This window comes from Panthera tigris, chromosome B1, assembly GCF_018350195.1.
Source record: "Panthera tigris isolate Pti1 chromosome B1, P.tigris_Pti1_mat1.1, whole genome shotgun sequence".
In the NCBI taxonomy this organism is placed as follows: domain Eukaryota; kingdom Metazoa; phylum Chordata; class Mammalia; order Carnivora; family Felidae; genus Panthera; species Panthera tigris.
In genome coordinates this window covers 148311761-148327761 of record NC_056663.1, presented here as the reverse complement: position 1 = coordinate 148327761, position 16001 = coordinate 148311761, and the positions used below count along the sequence as shown (strand labels likewise).

Below are 16001 nucleotides of genomic sequence, written 5' to 3'. Positions count from 1 at the left end.
AACTTAAAAAAATGAAAAATAAAAATGTGTTATTTTTCTGGATTTTGTGATGCTTATGGTATTTGTCAGTTTTTAAAAACCCAACATATTGAAGGGCAGCTGGGTGGTTAAGCCTCAGACTTTGGCTCAGGTCATGATCTCACGATTTGTGAGTCAGGGCCCCACATCGGGGCTCTGTGCTGACAGCTCGGAGCCTGGAGCCTGCTTCAGATTCAGTTTCCTTCTCTCTCTGTCCCTCTCCCACTCACTCTCTCTCTCTCTCTCTCAAAAATAAATAAACATTAGAAAAATTAAATAAAAAACCAAAACTCAATATGTTGTAATGGTTTCTTTTTTTAAAATTTTTTTATATTTATTTTTTTTGAGAAACAGAGCAAGACAAAGCGTGAGTGGGGGAGGGGCAGAGAGAGAAGGAGACACAGAATCTGAAGCAGGCTTCAGGCTCATCTGAGGCGGGCTCCAGGCTCATCTGAGGCGGGCTCCAAGCTCTGAGCAAGCAGTCAGCACGGAGCCTGATGTGGGGCTCAAACCCACAAACTGTGAGATCATGACCTCATGACCTGGGCCGAAGTCAGATGCTCAACCAACTGAGCCACCCAGGTGCCCCTGTTGTAATGGTTTCTTATGCTAAATGAATATTTCCATTAATAGTTTTAAAAATAATTTCACAGAGCAGTGAGAGTAAGCTGCTTGTAAGAGTCCACTTGTATTACATTCACATAGGCCAAAGCAATGTAAATAGCTAAGACCAGAGTCAGAGTGGGAGATGACTCCATATGGGAATGCATTATAGGGAAAGCTGGAAAATCATAATAAAAAAGAACTTTAAAAAAGTAAAGAGAATAGATATAAAGAAGACACTTAAAAAGCTAGTTACCAGAACTCTAAGAAAATACATTTGACAACTTAAAGATGGGTAAGATTACCTACCATATTATCTATGTATCTACATATCCATGTATCTGTGTATCTATATATCTATGTGTCTATGTATCTATCTACTTATCTATCTCTATCTATCTATCTATCTATCTATCTATCTATCTAACTGTCATCTATCTATCCTATTTAACATTAGCCAAAATTGACATAAGTAGAAAAAGAAATCTTCTAAATTTTAGGAAGTATAGGTATTGCCAAAGACTCCCCTGCAATAAATTCCCCAACCCAAGATATTTGACAGAAAATTATAAGAAACCCATAGCTAACATCATCCACAATGGTGAAAGGTCAAAAGTTTTTCCTCTAAAATCTGAAACAACGCAATGTTGCCCACTCTCAGCATTCCTATTCAACATAGTATTGGAAGTCCTAGTAAGACAGTCAGGCAAGAAAAAAGAAATAAAAGATATCTGAATTAGAAAAGAAATAGTGAAATTTTCTCTGCTTGAAGACGGCACCATTTTATATATAGAAAGTTTAAACGACTTCACCAAAAATCTGTTAGAATTAATAAATGAATTTAGTAAAGATGCAAGATACAAAGTCAACATACAAAAATCAGTTGTTTCTATACACTAACAACAAAATAACTGTAAAATTAATTAAAAATTATTTTTATCCCATTTGCAACAGCACCAAAAATAATAAAATACTTAGGAATAAATTTAACCAAGAAAGTAAAAAATTTGTACTCGGAAAATTTTATTATTTTTAAATTTAATTACAGTATAGTTAACATACAGTGTTCATCATGAGAAGTGTACTTTTAATTCCCCATCACCTATTTCATCTATCACTCCAGTCCCCACCAACTCTCCTCCGGTAACCATCAGTTTGTTCTTTATAGTTAAGAGTCTCTTTTCTTCTTGGTTTTGTTTTTTAAATTCCACATATAAGTGAAGTCATACAGTATTTGTCCTGCTCTAACTTATTTCACTTAGCATCATACCCTCTGGATCTGTCCAAATTGTTGCAAATGGCAAGATTTCGTTATTTTTCATGGCTGGAGAGTGTTCCATTGTGTATATGTATAGCACATCTTCTTTACCCATTCATCTATCAGTGGATACTTGCGTTGCTTCCATAATTTGGCTGTTATAAATAATGCTGCAATAAACATAGGGATGCATGTATTTTTTTGAATTAGTGTTTTCATATTCTTTGGGTAAATACCTAGTAGTGGAATTACTGGATCATATGGCAGTTCTACTTTTAATTTTTTGAGAAACCTCTATACTGTTTTCCACAGTGGCTATGACAGTTTGCATCTCATTAACAGTGCATAAGCTTTCCTTTTTGTCTTTATCCTTGTCAACACTTGTTTTTTGCGGTTTTGATTTTAGCCATTCTGACAGGTGTGAAGTGATACCTTACCTCACCTGGTTTTGATTTGCATTTGCCTGATGATGAGTGATGTTGCTTATCTTTTTAATGTGTCTGTTGATCATCTGTATGTCTTCTTTGGAGAAATGTCTGTTCATGTCTTCTGCCTAATTTTAATTGGATTGTTTGTTTGGGGAGGGAGTTTGAGTTAATATGAATTCTTTATAGATTTTGGATACTAACCCTTTATTGGATATATCATTTGCCAGTATCTTCTCTCATTCTGTAGGTTGCCTTTTAGGTTTGTTGATGGTTTCCTTCACTGCACAGAAGCTTTTTATTTTGATGTAGTTGTAATAGTTTTTTTTTTCTTTTGTTTCTCTTCCCTGAGGAGACATATCTACAAAACTGTTTCTATGATTGATGTCAGAGAAATTGCTACCTGTGCTCTCTTCTAGGATTTTTGTGGTTTCAGGTTTCACATTTAGACCCTTAATTATACATGGAGAACTTTAAAACATTAATGAAAAAATTGAAGAAGACACAAATAAAGGGAAAGGTATCCTATGTTCAGGATTATAAAAGTGAATATGGTTAAAATGTACATACTACCCAAAGCAATCTACAGATACAAGCAAATTCTTATTAAGATTCCAATTCCATTTTTCCATTTTTTATAGAAATAGAAAAAGCCATCCTAAAATTTGTATAGAACCATAAAATACCCTGAATAGCCAGAGTAATCCCAAGAAAAAAGGATCAAAGTTGGAGGGATCACACTTCTTGTTGTTAAACTATATTTATAAGGTACAGTAATTAATATGATACTGATATAAAAACAGACACATAGACTAATAGATCAGAATTGAGAACTCAGAAATAAACCCATGCATCTATGGTTAACTAATATTTGACAGGGGAACCACAAATACTCAATAGAGATAAGATAATCTCTTAAGGAAAGGTAGCTGGGAAAACTGGATATTCATATGCAAATGAGTGAAATTGGATTCCTATCTTACATCACTCACAAAAATGGTAAAGACAAATATAAGACCTAAAACCATAAAACTCCTAGAAGAAAACAGAATCAAAGCTGCTTGATATTGGTCTTGGCAATTGTTTTATGGATAAGACAACCAAAGCACAAACAAAGGAAAAAATAAGTAGTACTGCATCAAACTCAAAAGCTTCTTCACAGCAAAAGAAATGAAATGAGGAAGCAACCTATGGAACAGGAGAAAATATTTGCAAACGACATATCTGATAAAGGGTTAATATTCAAAATATGTAAGGGACTCATACAACTCAATCCCAGAAAACCTCAAATAATCCACTTAAAAGTGGGAAGAGGAACTGAAGAGATATTTTTTCAAAGAAAACATAAAAATCACCAACAGATACATGAAAAGGTGTTCAACATCACTAATCATCAATAAATGCAAATCAAAACCACCATGAGGTATCATCTCACACTTGTTAAAATGGTTATTATCAAAAAGACAAGTTATGGGTGTTGGTGAGGATGTGGAGGAAAGGAAACCCTTGTGCACTGTTGGTGAGAATGTAAATTGGTGCAGCCACAGTGGAAAACAGTATGGAAGTTTCTCAAAAAGTTAAACGTGGAGGTACCATATGATCCAACAATTTCACTTCTGGGTTTATATATAAAGGAAATGAAATTACTGTCTTAAAAAGATATCTACACTCCCATGTTTACTGCAACGTTCTCATAATAGACAAGATATGGAAACCATCTAAGTGTCAGTACTGACAGTACAGTATGGTACTGACATGTAAAATAGGCTACATTGGCCAAATGGTGCCTAGATTAATACTGGGTTTCTGCTCTCTTGATATGTACTGTGCTTAGAAAGATGGAAACCAACTGGGAAACCAAAAGGTACAGACAAAATGGGGACATGCAGTTGCTGTACCTGTTTAGTTTTACTATAGCATTCAGCCCTCATCCTTCCTAGAGCTGTAGAAAAGGCCAGTCCCCAATCCTACCCACATTAGAGCTATCTACATGCCATACAGCAGATTTCTCAGAGGCTGGGGGGAGATCAAGCTCAGTACAATTTGAAGGTACTCTACAGAACACTTGGCTTGACCAAGATTTATTATCCATTCACTCCTGTATATGAATAGCAATGATTGTCATTTCTCAGATATGCCTGCTCCATTAGGCATTAGAAGCATATTTAAAATTGAATTGATGATGATTTTTATTTGCTTCATCTATAAAATTTAACATCACACTGATAAATAAAACAAGATTTTTAACCAATGTAGTTAGATATTTCCTTGTCACTGACTTGTTTCCTTCAATATAGATATTTGGGTATATTCTTTACCATGGTTAAATATGCTATTTTTCTCATCTGCTTTTCCCAGAGACCTAAAGAATAGTCATTTAGAAGTGAACTCCACAGAAATTTGGGGTTATTAAATCTCCTGTGTTCTCCTATGCTTGAGGATAATATGAAGTGCAAGGCACCTGCCCTATTTCAGTATCAGTTTACAGTTACCAGGTGTCCTGAATAAGAATGTAATTGCAAACAAAAGACAAATTGGATTATACCACTCCTCCTGATTTGAAATAAAATACCCAAGAGAGTTATTTGTTGTTCAAGTATGTTTAGTAACATGAGAAGTATAAAGGATATAGATAAATAAAATATTTAATTTCTCAGAATCTAGGATTTCTGAAACTATTATCCTGTGAAAACAAGAAGTCAAGAACATTGTGTTTTACAAAGGCTTTTCCATGTATTATATAACTTGTTATGGGTCCCTTTGAAAAGGGAGATTTAGTAAACTCCAGAGGCCATTTATTCTTCATACACACACACACACACACACACACACACACACACACACACACACATATACACACACTACTCTACAAGCACAAAGCCCCATGGTAGTATAATTAGGGTTTTGTCATTGCAGAGTTCTTGTGCAGTTTGGTATAAACAATATTTAACATAAGTATAATTCTTTATAATTGACATAGCATATCCATATATATGGTGTCTAATGGTCATCCTAAAGAGTACAGTGAAATAATTACCCTCTTTTAAAGAGGCGGAAATGTTGTGACTCAGAGTTTAAGTCATTTGCCTGAAGATACATAGCAAATGGAACTTGAACTCAGAGCCTCATGACTTTCCAGGAACCGTCACCATGTTACTTTTTGTAATCCCCTTTTTTAAGGAATATAGACTGCTATCTCACCAATACCTGCAATAGTTGGTATGTGATACATATATGGGCAGGGGTAATTATTATAGAACACATTTAAAATGTCTTGGGAAATAATCAGATGAATAACATCTAAATTTAAATCAAAATATGTCTTTGAGGCATAAGAAATTTGGAATCCAGGAAAAGCAAAATATAATTAGGTGACATTATAATGAATATAAAAACACAACATTTTACTTTCAAAATTCTAATTACTGTATGTATCTTCAAAAGTCTATGTAAATCTAATTATCTTGCATATGTTTTATTTATATGTGTGATGTGTTTGATATTTTCTCTCTAGACCAATTCTATGAAGCAATTTAAAAGTTTAAGTGATGGAAAATTGGATGAAAAATATTCCAAAATCCAATAAAGAAAAAATATATACAAAATCTGTTTGTGAAAGGTAAGATTAAGGTCAAGTTACAGCAAGGATATTCCTGGTTCTATGACTTACCACAGATCTTTCCATCTACTTGTTCTTATCGATGTCTAAAATACTTTCCCTCAGGGGTACATGGGTGGCTCAGTGGGTTAAGCGCCTGACTCTTGATCTTGGCTCAGGTCATGCTTTCATGGTTCCTGAGTTCAGGCCCCACATAGGTATCTGTGCTGACAGCACTTGTGATTCTGTCTCTTTCTCTCTGCCAGCTCCCACCCCCTGCTCTCTCTCTCTCTCTGTCTTTCTTTCTGTCTCTCCCCCACTGGCACACATTCTCTCTTTCTCAAAATAAATAAATAAACTTAAAAAAAAACTAAAAAACAATTTTAATAAAATGCTTTTCGCCCAGGGATCCAATGGCGCTCACCCTCACTGCCCTCAAGTCTTCATTCAAATGTCACCTTTTGAGACCTTCCCTGACCACCGTATTTAAAAGTGTAACCCTCCTCCCAGAACTATTTATTCTTATTTTACTATACAGCATATATCACAGTCTAACATCTTATATTGTATTCATTTATTGTCTGTATCTTCTTACTGGGATGTAAGCTCCATGGGGGTAGAGATTTTGATCTGTTTTGCCAACTGTACTTAGAAAAGTGGCAGGTACTGGGTTGGTGTTCAAGAAATGCTGTTTTTTACACAATGAAAGCATGATAGAAGGAAGGAAGGAGGGGAGGGAGGGAAAGAAGAGAGGAAGGAGAAAGAAAGGAAAATAAAGAGTGAGAGAGAGGGAGCCTGAAAGGTATGTAAAAGGACAATATTTTGCATCTTATCTTCGTGAAAAAGTAGCATTGATATCATCAACAGTTAATTTCTGCTGTTAATTAATACTCCTGGTGCTACAGATAAATCTAGATAAAAAAAACATTCAGGAGAGAAGAAAATAGAAAAATGAAGGAGGGTTCATAAGTATCAGAAAGAGATCAGAAATATAAACAACCAACCAGAGCTGGCCTTGTTTATATTATTTTATTTGATCCTCCTAAGGGATCTGTGAGGCCATGAAACTTGAGGATTGCCAAAAGATACAGGGAAATTAAGTTGGAGCCATGCTAGTCTAAGCACCCAAAGGAGCCTAAGGATGGAGAGATAGAGAAGGGCAGGGTATAAAGTCAGGTTTCCAATCCCCAATGCTAGGCCTTTTATCAGGGTTGAACCTTTTTTTTTTAATGTTTATTTATTATTTTTGACAGACAGACAGAGTGTGACCCGGGTAGAGGCAGAGAAAGAGGGAGGCACAGAATCCGAACCAGGCTCCAGGCTCCGAGCTGTCAACACAGAGCCTGATGCGGGGCTCAAACTCACGAACCATGAGATCATGACCTGAGATGAAGTTGGATGCTCAACTGACTGAAACACTCAGGTGCCCCCCAGTCCTAGGCCTTTTAAAGTTTTCTGCAGACCTACAAAAGAATGAGCAGTGAAGAAGAGAAAGTAAATCATGTATACTTCAAAATATTGGGCAGGTATTTTTTAGCGGGGTTGCAGTTCATCCTAGTAAAGACACTTTCATTTATATAGGAAGATTGATTTACTCACTGGAAAGCCACTACCTAAATAGGCACGAGATTATTTGCATTGAAACACTACATACATATTAATAACACCATTACATTTTTTACAAACTTATCCAAAAATAATGATCTTGTAGAGAGAATTATATTTATAATAACTATCTGTACTTCGCCTGGCATGTGCAGTGGAATAGAAACCTTTGCTGTATTACTGTCAAGATAAATAAGGTATCTGGAGTCATTAATAAGACAATATTTTAGAGACTTACCTAGAACTTTGCTGTAGTATGAATTCCATTCTCCCCAATAGGATTCAAATATGTAGTCTTGCAGAAGATAGGATATAGTATTTTTTACCCTCTCACCAAAGGTCATGTGGTCAGTGAGCTCTGACAAAGCTGCAGGAACATAGGAGGCAGGTGCGGGGATTTTCCCACAGTGTCTCTCCACTGTTGAGGCTGGAGAGAACCTCAGTGTGTACACAAATGGAATTCCTAATTTCAGAGCAACCAGGTCCCCACAGACAGTTACTGGGTCTGCTAACAATACATCAAAACCACCTTCCTGAAGTCTTGCCAGTAACTTGGTGTTGTTTAATACTCCATCACAGATTTGTATATTCATTCGAAAAGCAGCATCTAGAAATTTTCCTAGTTCTTTGTAGAAAGTCCAGAGAGTGAGAGGAGTTGGTCTGTGGTCTATCCACAGCATTATCATGTGTTCAATTAAGGAGTCTATATTGCTGCTCTTATAGGAGATAGGTATCACTTCAAAATTCACAGGAGAATCAGGATTGGAGTTGATGAATAGAGTTGCTGATGAAGCCAGTACAGTCACATTGTGATTTCTTTGGATCAGCTCTTCTAGAATGAGCTCAATATTTAACCAATGGCTACCATCCGTTGGCCAAATTAGCACATTTTCATTAAGAACAATTTTAGTCAAAGTCAAAATAAAAACCAGCAGCTGGATAAACTTCTTAGACATGGGGATATCCACAACAAAAACCATCCTACTGTAGATCTTTTAATATAAAAAGAAATTTTCAAAGTATATTTAGGCATATTTTTCAAATAAAATAATATTTAATGTGATGGCTACACTCATTCATAGGTCAATTGATCTATAGATTAAAAGGAAAAAGATATAATTCAAACCTTTATATGCATTAATATGATTATTCTGACAACAGAAATGATATTTTAAATGATATTTCAAATCCTATTTTAAAGGAAAAGAAGTCAAGTTATAAGCCTGGTATCTGTGTACTCTGTGATAATAACTATAAAATGTGTCTTCAATTTAATAAACCTTTTCCCAAATTAGGTTAACAAAAAATATTAGTTCTTATTGCTAAAGCCATTTACTCAGAACTTATGGTATCTTCAAATTAGATGTCCTTTATTACAAGGCATATTTTTAGTCTTTACTTTTTACTTATTTATTTTTGAGAAAGAGCAAGAGAGCAAGCAGGGGGAGGGGCAGAGACAGAGGGAGAGAGAGAATCCCAAGCAGGCTCCACACCGTCAATTCAGAGCCTGATTTGGGGCTTGAACTCACAAACCGTGAGATTATAAACTGAGCCAAAATCAAGAGCCAGACCCTTTACTGACTGAGCCACTCAGGAGCAGCTAATATTTATTTATTTATTTATTTATTTATTTATTTATTTATTTATTCTTTAGAGAGAGAAAAAGCACGAGTAGGGGAGGGGCAGAAAGAGAGGGAGAAAGGATCCGAAGCAGACCCCATGCTAACAGCAGAGAGTCTGATGTGAGGCTTAAATTCATGAACCAAACCCTGAGATCATGACCTGAGCCGAAGTCCAATGCTTCACTGACTGAGCCACGCAGGCCACCCATATCACAAGGCATTTTTACATACATTGTCTAATTCAGTCTTTCATGGAACCTGTGAGGCACAAATGATTTGCTCCATTTCATACATAGTGAAATTATTACTGAGTTGCATACCCAAAAGCATATGACAAAATAGGGCAATTTGGGCCATTATCATACCATCATTTGAGAAATTGCTGGAGATCTACAGTATTATGCCTCATCTTTGAAAGTGTTAGAAGCTTTGGGAATGCACAATGACCAGCCTTATGATCACTTCCCCATGGCTCATATTTAGGAAAAAAATTAAAAACAACCTTCATTTAGAAGAGGTTTCTTGGACATTTCAAGATGTTTTAGATTAATTGGGTTATAGAGTAAATTACTACACATTTGATAGAGGAGAGTTTTCTTCTCTGATAAAGCATATTTACAATCATCTCCTTGGTGCAGGGAATTTTTCACTTTCTTCCATATGGCATCTTCACACCAAATCAGGAGGATAGGGCCTGGCACCAGAAGGAACAACATGCTTTTTCACTTGGAGCTGTGTAGTAGCTTAAAATATGTGGACACTAGCATTCAATAGCCCCAGATTTAAAAACTTCTTTTACAAGCACTGTGACCCTGGAAAACTACCTAGACCCTTTCAGCCTTGGTTTTCTCATGCATAAATGAGAGATAATGATATTCATTTGTTATATTACTTTGTGGATTAGCAATAATACCTGCAAAGTTGTCTTGTAAACTGCTTGGTTCAAAGCAGTATTTGGTAATATTCATAGTTTAATAAATTTACCTAAGGATTGATCAGGAAACCAATGGGTTAGCTACGGAATGACCAGCTAGACATAGATAAAATAATATCTATCAGTTGAGATTCTTACTAAATGCCAAACTGAAGGAGGGCAGCTATATCATGGTTCTATTTGAAAAATTAAAATTATTAGAGGTTTCTATTAAAAAGAGAAAATAAGAACAATAAAGTGATTAAAAGGATAGAAAGCAGGAATTGAGAGTGGAAATAAAGTGGTTTGCTTTTTTTTCATGCTCTGTTGCCTCTGAATTGACTAATTACAGGCCTTTGAGTAACAAAAAGACCAGAAAGACAGAGAAAGGGAAAGAGAGGAGAGGGAAGTGATGCTTTTAGAATTATTGTGCTTGTATACTTTTAAGAGTCAGCCTCAATTTCAATATTATGTCTTTAAATTTTTTTTGATGTTTATTTATTTATTTATTTATTTATTTATTTATTATGAGACAGAGAGAGAGAGAGAGAGTATGAGCAGGGGAGGGGCAGAGAGAGAGTGGGAGAGACAGAATCCCAAGAAGGCTTCTCCCTGTGAGTGCAAAGCCTGACTTGGGGCTTGAACCTATGAACCATGAGATCATGACCTGAGCCTAAATCAGTTGGACGTTTAACCGACTGAGCCACCCTGACACCCCTGTACTTTTAAAATTTATTAGATTTTGAAACACAACAGCAAAGGAGAGTATGAGTAATCCTGGAGACCATTAAAATTGACCTAGTAGAAAGAATTTGAAGTGTCCTCATAAATCTGTGCTATCACAACCTTCCAATAAATAGGACACAAAACACAGCAATGTACAAGGCATAATCAAAAGTTTATCTATAAAATACTTAGATATGTCTAATTATGGACGTCCGGATAAATAGAATATAATAAGTAATTAAGGATTATTCATTAACAATAGTTATATTAGCACTTAAAGCTTATCAAAATATATGCCTGAATCAAATACATGTAGGCAGCCCTAAATCACCCTGAATAAAAAACAAGGAGAGTCCAAGGAGTCAATTTGTCAGTGTTAAACAGCGGCCTTTCCAGGACAATAACATAATTATCTAATTATTGAAGAACAATAGCATATAATAGAATTTATTAATAGCTAATATATATGCTTTTTGATATAAAATTATACTTTGATGTTACAGTGTTTAATTTCACAGGTGTTGGTAGAGATGTCTGTTATACTTATCCTCTGGTTTCCTGTATGCCTGAAATATATCATAGTTGCAAATTCAAAAATTTTAAAAGATAAAAAATAAATTATGTTTGGGGACAGATGTAGGTATAACCTTAGATTTAAATTTCCATCAATGGGAAAAATAACAACTCTTGCCAAATATGCCTGGTTTCATGACAAAAATGAAGTTCAGTGATTTAAAATTATCACGTTTGTTTGCTAATAGGTAATCTGAATAAAGTTTGGGTAAGAGCATAGTGGATTGTCATTCTGCAGAGAGCATGGGTCCAGTTTGTCCAACTCCATCATTTTATATGTAAGAAAACAGATCAAGAAAGGTTTAAGTAATCTCAAAGTCACATTGCTAGTAAGTGGCAGAATAGATGAACACATGAGTATCCACTTCCCAGCCCAGTATTCTTTCTTTTTTTATTCTACTTTTAATTAATTAATTAATTAATTAATTTGATGTTTATTTATGTTTGAAAGAGATACAGAGCACAAGTGGGGGGTCCAGAAAGAGAGGGAGACACAGAATCAAAAGCAGGCCCCAGGATCTGAGCTGTCAGCACAGAGACCGATGCAGGGCTCGAACTCATGAACCGTGAGATCATGACCTAAGCCGAAGTCAGATGCTTAACAGACTGAGTCACCCAGGAGACCCTTTATTCTACTTTTTAAAATGTGAGATATAATTTATAACAGCAAAAATTAGAAAAACATATTTTGTAGTGGTGAATATTTGATAATATGACATCTTAAACATAAAGAGTCCAGAAAATGATATTTTTAAATATGTTTCTGAAACATGAACATATGAGTAGGTATGAGTGAAAACTAAGTCAGCCAGAGAAAGTTTGCACCAATTAGCATATAATCCTTGTGCTTTGAATCAAGTTCTCATTTTCATTCTGCTTATGTTGAAAGGAAGTATTCCAAATGGTGATAAAATAAACAGAAAGTTCTCTCAATCTTATTTGATAAAATTTGTGTTTTTAAAGAGAGAAGTGCAGGCCCCAAATGAAGCCATGCTAAGGTTCCACATCAGTAAACAAAGATTTAATATCTAATCTAATTGCAGTTTCAATCCTCAGTTTGAAACCTTTAACCAGCCAAGCTGGAATATCCGGGTAAACCTCAGGAAGTAATCTGCTGAACTTTCTGTTCCCCTTAGGAAGGCAACTTTGCCTAAAACACTGCATTCTTTGGTAATAATTCTCCCCAACCAGTCCTGTTTCAACCTTTCCTTTTCTATAGCTCTACAGAGCTCCCCTCTACTTACTAGATGGGATGCTGTCCAATCCCTGAACCATTTAATAAATCCAATTAGATATTCAAATTTACTCAGTTGAATTTGTGTTGTTTAACTGTGTATATAACACTTGTTGGAGAATATCATCCGTATGAAATTAAATTAAGATTCAAATTCTTTAAAATATGTATAATACTACCAGTTTGAATTGAGAATCCTTAAAATAACATTTTTGTATTCAAGTTCTTTCTTACAATTTTTTTCCCCCCAATTACATGCCCTGGCTTGAAGGTTTCCTCTTCCTGTGTGTGCTCACTGAGTATTATAATGAATGGGTAGAATTTAATTGTACTAATTCATTTCTCATGGATTTGGAGATGGTCCCAAAGGCCATAAAAGCCTGGAGACCATCCTCCATACTGATATGGAGAACAAAGGCAGAAGAAATTTAGAACAAATTACATTTCCTTACAACTTACAGCTGAAGTACTTAGGACTAACAGAGTGACCTTCCTCCAGAAACTCAACTGCCCTGATGTTAATACTTTGCTAAAAGCAAAAGGCAAACAACTTAACATTATCCTGACCTCCAGGACCCTGTAAGTCTCCTTTTACATATAAAAATTACTTTGGAAGATTCCTTTATCTTGAGGCCCTCAAGATATATGTTAGTAATCAACTTCCAAGCATATGGTCCCCTGATGTACAACTAAAGGGTCTCATGACTAAAGTTTTACTAGATGGTAATAAATGACCTTTGCCTAACAACAGCTAGCCCCATCAAGGTCCTGGAAACCTTGCTTCATAAATTCCTTAGAGACTTTTGCTATCCCTAACTCCCTCCCAGCTTGAAAGTATATAATCAGCCACTCCTCACAACCCCAGTGCAGCTCTTTCTGCCCACGGGTCCTGTCCCTGTGCCTTAATAAAACCACCAAAGATGCTCCAAAAATTCATTTCTGAGCATTTGCTCTTAACCCCAACATTTTCCCATCAATACTATTTTAAAAAACTGAGTAATCAACTCCTTAGTGATGTTAGAGTTTTAGCTTCACATTAGAGTTTCCTTTTTTTTTTTTTTTTTTTTTTGAGTACCTTGTTTGGTATTTAGTTAAACCTTTTGAAAGTGTTCAATTAGATTACTTTTTCCCCCTTTTGTTTTGTTGTATATAAACTGAGTATCTTTCTAGAACTTTCCTTTTAGCTCAGTGTCTTGCATCAAATGCTTCACGACTTTCTTGATTGTAACCTCAGGCAAGTTATTCAGCCTCCTCATTACAAAGTGGTGGAGAATGATGGTGCCTATTTCCTATCGTTATGAGGACTAAATGAAAAAAAAAATGCATGTAAATTATTCAGAATGGCATCCATGCTCAATAAGTGTTAGCTATTTATGATAATGTAAGGAGAAAATCTTACTTTAAGAATTACCAATTCAGTGGCGCCTGGGTGGCTCAGTCAGCTAAGCAACCGACTTCAGCTCAGGTCATGATCTCACGGTCCCTGGGTTTGAGCCCCGCGTCAGGCTCTGTGCTGACAGCTCAGAGCCTGGAGCCTGCTTCAGATTCAGTGTCTCCCTCTCTCTCTGCCCCTCCCCCGCTTGTGCTCTGTCTTTCAAATAAATAAACATTAAAAAAATTTACATAAAAAATAAAAAAGAATTACCAATTTAACCAGATCTCATCACCTAGACCCACCTCCTCTCTTCCACTTCTCAGGTAATGCTCCCCTGGGGCACCTGAGCTTTGGTGCAGGTTTTCCTGTGTCAGTCATGCTCAGTCTGAGGCCCATCACAAATGATATGGTTAACAATGTATTCAGTACCAAAGTTCACAAAGGGTTTACTTTAAGAAGTCCACACATATAGAATTCAAGATTATACCCATAAAAATGATCATCTTCATTCCCTTTCATTGAGTGGGGGTAAAAGAGTGACCATACTCTTGAAACTGCTCATGTCCCATACCAAATTCTATCTTGGATGTCATCTCATGGCTGTCAGCCCACTCAGAGGTTATTATGGAAAAGGAGATGCTACCAGAGGTCATTTGATTGGTTCTAACCAATCAAAATTAATTTACATAAAAAAACTGAAGGAGAAAGGAAGGAAGAGAGGAGAGAAGGGAGCAAGAAAAAGGTTGGGAAGAGAGAGAAAAAGAAAAAAAAATGTTCCGAACCAACATGTATTACTCTTTAGGGAAAAAACTCCAATACATTTTTTTTTCTCCTTTAAAATATCTACTGGAAATCAAGCATTTTGGAGATATACACATTCACATTTGTTTCATTTCTAGCACTTTATTTTACATTAATTACCTGTGCTTAGTGTTTAGTTCATGCAAAGGTCTGAATATTACAATCATAAATTTTTTTGAAGATCTGTTGTTTTTCTTATTTAATATATTTACAGGAAAGTCTATTGTTATTATAGATGGCATTAGTTCTCAGAGATTATTCACCAAATATTCATGGATAATAAAACATATGTATTCATATAAATCTAATATATAAAGATTATTCACATAAAAAAAGCTATTTGTTTCTATACTGGCTAAAGGATAAAACTGTTGATAGCAATAGGTAATGTTTATGGATTATAAATATTTTTTACTGGCATTAAAATGCCATATTATTATTTTCTTAATTGTTCCCCCAATTTTGGTGGAGTTTTATTGTTATTAATATGTACACAAAAATATAATTTTCTTGGTTCAGTTTTATATAAATACATTTGAAATCTGCAGAAGCCTTTTCATACTTTCAGTTAAAGTTTGCTTTTAAAGTTCTTTTAGGACCAGAAACCTATCCTCAGACAATTCGCTCCAGGCAACAGTCACATGGAGACATATGCCTAAAGAAACAACAAGTTTCCTGGTGATAACATGAGTTAATTAAACTCCATTTAGCAAATTTAATTAAGTAAAAGCTGGGATAGCAGATTTCAAAAGCTAAGTCCACCTAAAGGAAGAGGAAAAGTACCCAAGCAAGTTTAACCTAAAAAATATTCTGAATAATTGATGGATTTGCAACTGAAACTTTGAAAGGAAAGAAAAATTGTTCTAGAAGTTTTGGTGTCAGACTTTCATATGAAAACTGTTTTCTCCTACCAGTCACTATATAATTTTATGTTGACAATCGATATTTCCAAGCCTCAATATTCTCACCTGTGATAGTAGTTTTTTCTTCATAAATTCATTGCAAAGATAAAGAGATATAATATGTGAAGGACTTATCACAGTATCTAGTGCACAGGAAGGAATCAACAAATGTTAACTGCTATTGCTATTAAGATTTTGAACCATGAGTTTGAACCAAATACCCACAACCTGGGATAAAAGAAGTAATTTAGACATTATAAGATCTGATTCCTAATAATTAGCAGAGATTAAGAACTCACTCTGAGCTTATTATTGCATTCCACTACAGAAAAGTAATCTTAGAGAAAG

At 35.2% G+C, this 16001-nt stretch overlaps 1 protein-coding gene across 4 annotated transcripts in view; it reads right to left on the bottom strand.

The window, feature by feature from the left end:
- LOC102968284 (UDP-glucuronosyltransferase 2A1) overlaps positions 1 to 16001 on the bottom strand; it is a 61451-nt gene that overhangs the window by 40547 nt on the left and 4903 nt on the right. For 2 of the 4 annotated variants that reach the window (XM_042982738.1, XM_007086905.3), the window contains exon 2: positions 7746 to 8377. The exons of the other annotated variants lie outside the window; for them this stretch is intronic. In XM_042982738.1, coding sequence (XP_042838672.1) covers positions 7746 to 8377 — 632 coding nt within the window. The remainder of the gene's footprint in view (positions 1 to 7745; positions 8378 to 16001) is intronic. 4 annotated transcript variants of the gene reach the window in all.